This window comes from Balaenoptera physalus, assembly GCF_965194825.1.
Source record: "Balaenoptera physalus genome assembly, chromosome: 19".
In the NCBI taxonomy this organism is placed as follows: Eukaryota; Metazoa; Chordata; class Mammalia; order Artiodactyla; family Balaenopteridae; genus Balaenoptera; species Balaenoptera physalus.
This window is the reverse complement of record NC_138900.1, coordinates 61,409,975-61,416,883: the sequence shown is the minus strand read 5'-3', so window position 1 is coordinate 61,416,883 and position 6,909 is coordinate 61,409,975. Positions and strand designations below refer to the sequence as shown.

The window sequence follows — 6,909 nt, the reverse complement described above, 5'->3', positions numbered from 1 at the left end:
CCATCTTGAGACATTTTCAGTTGTTACAAATGCAGTGGGCGGTGGAGGGGTACTTCTGGCATCTAGTGGGTCAGGGCTGGCGGGGGCCTGCTCAACATCCTTTGATGCCCAGGGTGGCCTCATGACAAAGGAAGATCTGCCCCCTAACGCGCCAGGGTGAGGAGTCCTGGACGCTCGGAGAGGGTGTCCGGGCTCTGCCGTGAGCCCCTGACTCTCGGCCTAGGTCTCATCCCTTCCCATCCCCCTGGGAGGCCCCTTCAAAGCCACACAGATAGGCCAGATGTCAATGAGTCACTTACAGTTTATTTTTGCCTGAAAGTATTTCACATCTCTGAACACAGCTACGTGACAGTAGTATTAACCATCAGGAAAAGCAACAGTGCGAAGGGAAAAGGTGGCATGTCTCGGCTCTTCTTTTTTTTTTTTTTTTTCTTTTTAAATTTTTTTTTTTTTTTGCTTCTGCTTCTTCCTGCACCAGAGTGCTGTAAAGTATGGGACCGAAGGGGAGCGAATAAAACCAAACAACAGAAAACAACAACAACAACAACAAAAAAAAACACGAAACGGAACACACTCACACGCACACACGAAATCAAACCTGGCACGGAAAATGAATTAAGACTGAAACCCAATTTCTTTTTTTTTCCTTTTTTAAAAAAATGAGGGCATAGTCGGGGGGTAATAAAGTCTACCTAGCAAAGTATAAAACGACAAAAGCATGGTTTCCATTGAATAAGATTAAATATATATAAAACAATTACATTGACTGGGGGTTAGGTCTGGAGGTGCCGAAGGGGGGCTGTGTTTGTGCTAAACCAACAGAAGAAGGGGCTTGGGGGAGAGGGGACCCCAAGTAAACCATGAGGGCTGTTTTGTACAGTGAGGGCTTGTTTATAAAAGAAACAGAGGTTGGTGTGTCTTTGGGGCAGGTGTGGGGACGGAGGGGGCAGAAGGGGCGTCTGCGCTGCAGTGGTCACATTCGTGGGCGGGGTGGGCAGTCAGGCTGGTGGAGGCGACGTCTCTCTTCTCCCAAGAGACCATGCAGAGAGGCGGGCATGCATGAGGGGACCGCGGGAGGCACAGGACGGCGGGGAGGCCACAGGTCGCAGAGCCTCGGCGGAGACAGGGGCAGCAGAGGCCACCGCAGATGGGAGAGCTCCGGGGGAGGGGGCGGGGCAGCTCTCCTGCGGGACAGACGGGAGGACAGTTTAGCACCCTCCCCCTCCAAATGTGTAAAAGGGGGCCGAGAGAAAGCTGGGGCCGTAGAGGAGCAAGACGACGATGTGGGGACCCCACTTCTCCTCCCCCAGCTGACCTCCACCCCGTGAGGAAACCGGAGACTTCTGGGATCGAAACGCACGGTGGCGTGGCGGGCAGAGGGATGGACGGACAGACCGACAAGAGAGCGTTAGCATAGAGAATCCATTACGAAAAAGCAATTAATTTTCCAAGGAGGTTCTTTTTTTTTTTTTTTTTTTTCCGTCTGTTTGTTTCCTTTAAAAAAATAACAAGAATACTACCACTACCCTGACAGCTGACTGGTTTGTACAGTACTACACGCCAGGGGCGGCCGGCGGGCGGGCGGGCGGGTCAAAGACTTCATAAATAAGAAGCAGGTCCCAGACCTGCAATTTGTCAAACGTTTCTTAAATAGGCGCATTATTTAAATCTTATGTACAACAAGAATCACTTTGCATAGCAATGGCAAGGACACAGGACGGGTTGTGGGTGTGATGACGTGACCGGGTCTTGTCCGATGGCGATGGCGACGGTGGGGCGAGTTCTCGGCAGGGCCTCGGAGGGAGAAAGCATCCTTCCTTGGCCTCCAGGCCCGTCGGGGTTGCGTGACGATGGCATCAGAGTTGACTCTTCCCACATGGCATTGAACACAGAGGCAAAGAAAATCCACAAAGGGTCCCCCCTCCCCAAGCGCCCCCATCCCCACCCTCTCCCCGACCCGCTGCCGCTCCTCTGGTTGCTACAAAGTCCGTTTTAGATCAGGTCAAGGTTTCCGATTATGAAGCTAAAAGAATTAGGTGGGGGCTGGGCGTGCTTACGGACCCCCTCCCCACCCCCTCCCCCCTCCGCCCTCCGCCCCCAGAAAGACTCCCCCGTCTATCTCACAGCCAGGACGCGGGGTGGGACCCCGAGACCCGCTGCTCTACAGCTATTAGTCAAGAGTTGCGTGTCGCAGTTGCAAACTCCTTCCTGCCGAGCGGGATTTTCACCAGGCTTCCGTGTAGCGGACGTCCACCTCCTTCAGGTTGGGAAGCTTGGCCTGGGGGGAGCAAGAAGGATCCAGTCCCTTCCAGAACCTGGTGTTGCAGAGCCCCACCCGCCCCTCGGCGGCTGGCGTTCCCACCGTGCCCTCCCCACTTTGTCACCATCGGGGGCTCCCGAGCCCAGAGCTGGGGAACCTCTGGGAGAACCAAGCAGGTGGCACGTGGCTCCACAGAAATCAGGCGATAGCTGCTGGGGAGTCCATGTTCCCACCCCAGAGAGGCTTCGGATCACTGGCTCTGGGGGCAGGAAACCCAGGACGTGAGCCCCCCGCCACTGTCACTTGCAGGCCACCTGCCCTTGGGTAGAGCCCTGGCCTCCGGGAGCCGGCTTCTCCCGTCCCTGGCTCACAGGACGGGCCGAGGGACTAAATACCAAACGCAGGGCAAACCCAGAGCACCGGGTCCGGTCCGAGACACTGCCTGTGCCCTCAGGGCTGTCAGGAGTCGGGCGGGGAGAAGGAAGAGGGATCCATAAGCTGCAGGTCCCTGGCGGGTGGGTGGCGATCCTTCCCACTCAGGCTCCCCCACGTGGATCTGTGGCCGGACTACAGGATCCCACCTGCTGCTCCTCAGGGCGGCTTCCGGCTCCCCATCCCTGCCCCCCATCCCTGCCCCCCAGACGCGCTTCTGCTCTGCCTTCCTTTATGAACAGTTGACTTTTTCTTTACAAGCCTTCGCTGTACGGAGAGGCTGCCAACTGGTCTCCTGCCTTTACTTCCCGCCTCCGCAGCTTCCTGGGCACTGGCCTGCCCGGCAGACTCACTTTACCCACTCCTTTCCGTGCAGGCTCTTCCGCCCCAATGAACAGAGCTGGCGGTCCCCTCCCTGCTGGCCCCTGAGCCCCGTCCTGCTTCAGTCTGCTGCGCGTGTCTGTCTGCCGGGACTGAGCTCCCTCCTGGGCAGGGGTGAGCCCGCCGCACCTCGGCGTCCCTGTCCCCAGCGCAAGCCTGCCACACAGACGGCGTCTGGAGGCTTGGCCAGTGAATGGGCCCCAGGCTGCAGGTCCGGCTGCGCTGGAGGGGAAGCTGAGCGGGGGAGGCCCTGCTGGAGGTGGGCTTCCAGGGCGCCCAGGGGCCGGCGCGCTCCTGGCCCAGCCCTTCCTTCCCAGGGCGCTGGCTCTGCGGCCGAGGCCAGTCCTCCGGGCCCAGGATGAGGGGGCGGCAGGAGCCTGCCGAAGGCCCAGCCCCTCCAGCCCTGACGAGACATGCGTTTTTACAAACAAAATGTGCCCACTTTTTAAGTGATATTAAGTTGCCAACCTAGCCCAGCCTGCTGGTCCTGGATCTCACCTGTGTGATTGCACCAGCCCTGCAAACCTTCTCCATGCTGCTACCCCTTGCTTGTACTCTCCCTCAAAAATCCTGTTTTCCACATAACAGCCAGAACAAGCTTTTAAAAGCAGAACTCACTACCCTGCTTAGAGCCTCTGAAAGCTTTCTCCTGAACTTGGATGAGATCCAGAGTCCTTCCGTGACCTGTGAGGGCTTATTCCGTCTGGCTCCAGTCTCTCCTCTCACCTTCTAGTCACGTTGGCTACAAAGTCGGTTCGTACCAACGCTTTCTGCCTCAGGACCTTTGCACTTGCAAAGGAAGGAAGGAAGGAAGGAGGGAAGAAAGGGATTACCTTCAGGTCTTCGTAGGTGTCCGCTGAGAGCTTGGTGCTGTTCATGTTTAAGCTGCAGAGACTCTTCATGGCTGTCCAGGGACAGACAGACAGACACAGTCATTAGGTCAGTGGGACCGCACAAGGGGCAGTTGCAGGTACAGGATGGAAAAGCTGGGGGCGGACTGAGTTGCTGAGGCCTCTGGTTAGGAGACGGGGTCAGGGAGGTGGGGTTTCAGAGGCACAGCCCGGGACCACTCGGTACTAAAGGTCTATTTCAGGCAGGAGCTGATCTGAATTGGGCCCACGTTCTCCCCTTGCCCTCTGAGCCTCTCTCCCTTCTGGTCCCTCTGTCATGTCCCTCCACTGCCTGTACCCCAAATGTCCCCAGAACTTGCCTACCACACTGCAGACAGTGGACCCCGCTGTGACGCTAAACCTCATCCTCTCTGCCCTCCGTTACCCCGTCACCTGCCCCCAGCCACTCCCAAGCCACCCAGAACGTGCCGACGACCTTGCAGGAGTCATGCCCACTGCCCAGCATGCCTCCCCCTCGGTCAATTCCGACGTATGTGTCTTTCACCCCCAGATCCAGTCACCTCCCTGGGAAGCCTTCCTGGATTCCTCCCAGCTGAGGCCCGGGGCCTCTCATCTAAACCAATGGACCTGGAAAATGGGAAATGCAGATTCCCAGGCTCAACATCACCCAAGATTTGAGTTTAGTAGATTAGGGTCAGGGTACAGAAGTCGGCAGTTCTAGGTGCCTCGAGTATTTTGTGGCTCCTTCTACTAGGGCGGTGCTTCTCAAACTTTAATGTGCGTGAGAATCACCTGGCACTTTGTTACAGTGCAGTTTCTGAGTCAGCAGGTCTGGGGCAGGGCCCGAGAATTTGCATTTCTAACCAACTCCCGGGTGAAGGCTGTGGCTGCAGGTCAGGGCAGCACGATCGCCCTCAGGGGCTGTGACGGTGTCGGGAGGGCACGGGCTGGGCCTCACTCATTCTTCCTTTCTCCGCTAGAGCATCAGCTCCACGAGGGCAGGGGTATTTCCGCCTGGCACGGAGGAGGTGCTCCGGGAGCACGGTGCACGGTGCACGGTGCCCAGCCGGCCGCGTGAATGGAGGCAGGGAGGAAGGGATGGACGGATGGACTCACAGCTGAGAGCCAGCAGGCCGGCGTCGGTGACGGGCGTCTCGCACAGGTTCAGCACCTGGAGCATCGTGAGGTGTTCCGACAGGAGCCGCAGGCCGGCGTCTCCAAACTGTGGGGCAGAGACCTTCTCAGCCTGGAGACCGACGCTGGCTGCCCCCGGGCACCCGGGGCGATGACCCCGAGGCAGGGGCAGCGGCGGATGAAGGAGACAGGACAAAGCCCAGGCCTGAGGCCCATGGCCTCCACGCCTCAGGGCCTGGGCCGCTCTCGCTTCTCTCCAGAGACTCCAGTGCCCTGACCGGGTTCAAATCCAGCTTCTGCCGGTGCCGTGGACCAGACAAGGGCCCCCCTGGAGTCGGTGTTGCCATCTGTCAAGGGTGGCTTTGAACTCAGTGACTCGTGGCTACTAGCGGGAGCCGAGGTGGCCCTTCCCTGGGCGGGACAGCAGGGCAGCTAGGAACGCCCGGGTTCTCTTCTGCGAGATGAGGGTGTCGGAAGGGCCTGCACCTCACAGTGGAGTGGAGACCACACGTGCTGGTACGTGTTTAACAGCCCAATCGGTACTAAGCACGGGCAGCGAGTGCCGTGCACTGTGGTCATTATTACAAGGAGGAGACCCACCAGCCGCCTGCACACCCCCTGGGCAGGGGTGTGAGACCTGTGTCACGTGTCAGCTGTGCCGGGCACGTCCCTGCTCTGGGCCTTGGCGACTCCAACTGTGGGACGGGCCACTGGGCTTCGCGAGGGGCTAAACTTTCTCTGGCCTGGGACCCTCTGGGGGACGTGGGCGCTGAGCCGTGGAGGAGGCGTGGTGATCAAGCGACTGGACCCGTGGGTTCTGGGCAGAAAGCCAGCCATGGAGGAGGGTGCGGGGCAGGTCTGGGGCAGGGGTACACAGTGGGCACGGAGGAGGGCGCAGGGGGCAGGCCATATGTACCTGAGTGGACCACAGGTTTAGCTGCTTGAGAGAAGGCAGTTTGATGAGGTGCTCAGCGCAGGCACTGGTTACGTTGGTGAAGGCCAAACTGAGGTTCTCCAGGTTTCCGAAGGAGCCAGAGCTCAGCAAACGGGCCAAGTCAGCATCCTGCAGACGGGACGGGCAGGCGGGGTCTCAGGAGGCCTGGGGCTGCCAGCAGCTCCCCGAGGCCCTGAGCCTCCCCTCCCCAGCCCCACAGAAAGCTGTGGCGGGGAGGAGAGCATGGTCCAGTGGGTTGGGACAAAACGGGGTGTCAGGGAGGGCGCGGCCGCCTCCACGTCTCCGTGGTGGCAGCTGCCTAGCTGGAGAAAGCCTTCGGAGCTGACTCACAGCCTGAGTCACCAGTGGGGTGTTCCGAGGCCACGTCCCTCCCGCAGGCGTGTGCGTGCATGTGTGTCCGACCGTCTCACTTTCCCAAGCGGGAGCTTGTGCCCATTTCCCACCCGCAAACACTGAGGCCCTTTCAAGGAGTATGTGAGTGCTAGACTCTGAGGTCACTGAGGGTCCCTTCCATCTTTGTGATAGAATCCTTGAGTTTTAGCTGCCAACTGGCTGCCCTGGATTAAGGCTAATCTCCCAGCTAGGTGGGGCCACGTGCTAAACCTGGACAATGGTATACAAGCAGACGTGTCCCGCAGAACTTCCAGGAAGGTCCTTAAAGGGAAGGGGCATGTTCCTCTTTGCCTCTTCCTCCTTCCTCCTGGCTTGAATGGAGATAAGATGGCTGGAGCTTGAGCAGCCAGTTTGGACTATGAGGTGGAAGCTATGTGCCAAGGACAGTGCGGCAGCAGGATAGAAGGAACTAAGATCCCTGAAGACCTTGTAAAATGGGGAAGGAAAGAGGCACCAAACTGATAGGCTTCTTGTCATAAGATAAAATGAACTATCAGCACAAT

General features: G+C 58.5%; 1 protein-coding gene across 1 annotated transcript in view; it reads right to left on the bottom strand.

Moving 5' to 3' along the window:
* Window positions 1-283: 283 nt before the first annotated feature.
* The window catches only part of LOC309649260 (C-Maf-inducing protein), a 57,964-nt gene continuing 51,338 nt past the window's right edge, over window positions 284-6,909 (bottom strand). The window contains exons 16-19 of the mRNA XM_082439078.1: window positions 5,975-6,121; window positions 5,041-5,146; window positions 3,907-3,977; window positions 284-2,278 (exon numbers count right to left, since the gene is read on the bottom strand). Coding sequence (XP_082295204.1) covers window positions 2,225-2,278; window positions 3,907-3,977; window positions 5,041-5,146; window positions 5,975-6,121 — 378 coding nt within the window. The 3' untranslated portion in view covers window positions 284-2,224. The remainder of the gene's footprint in view (window positions 2,279-3,906; window positions 3,978-5,040; window positions 5,147-5,974; window positions 6,122-6,909) is intronic.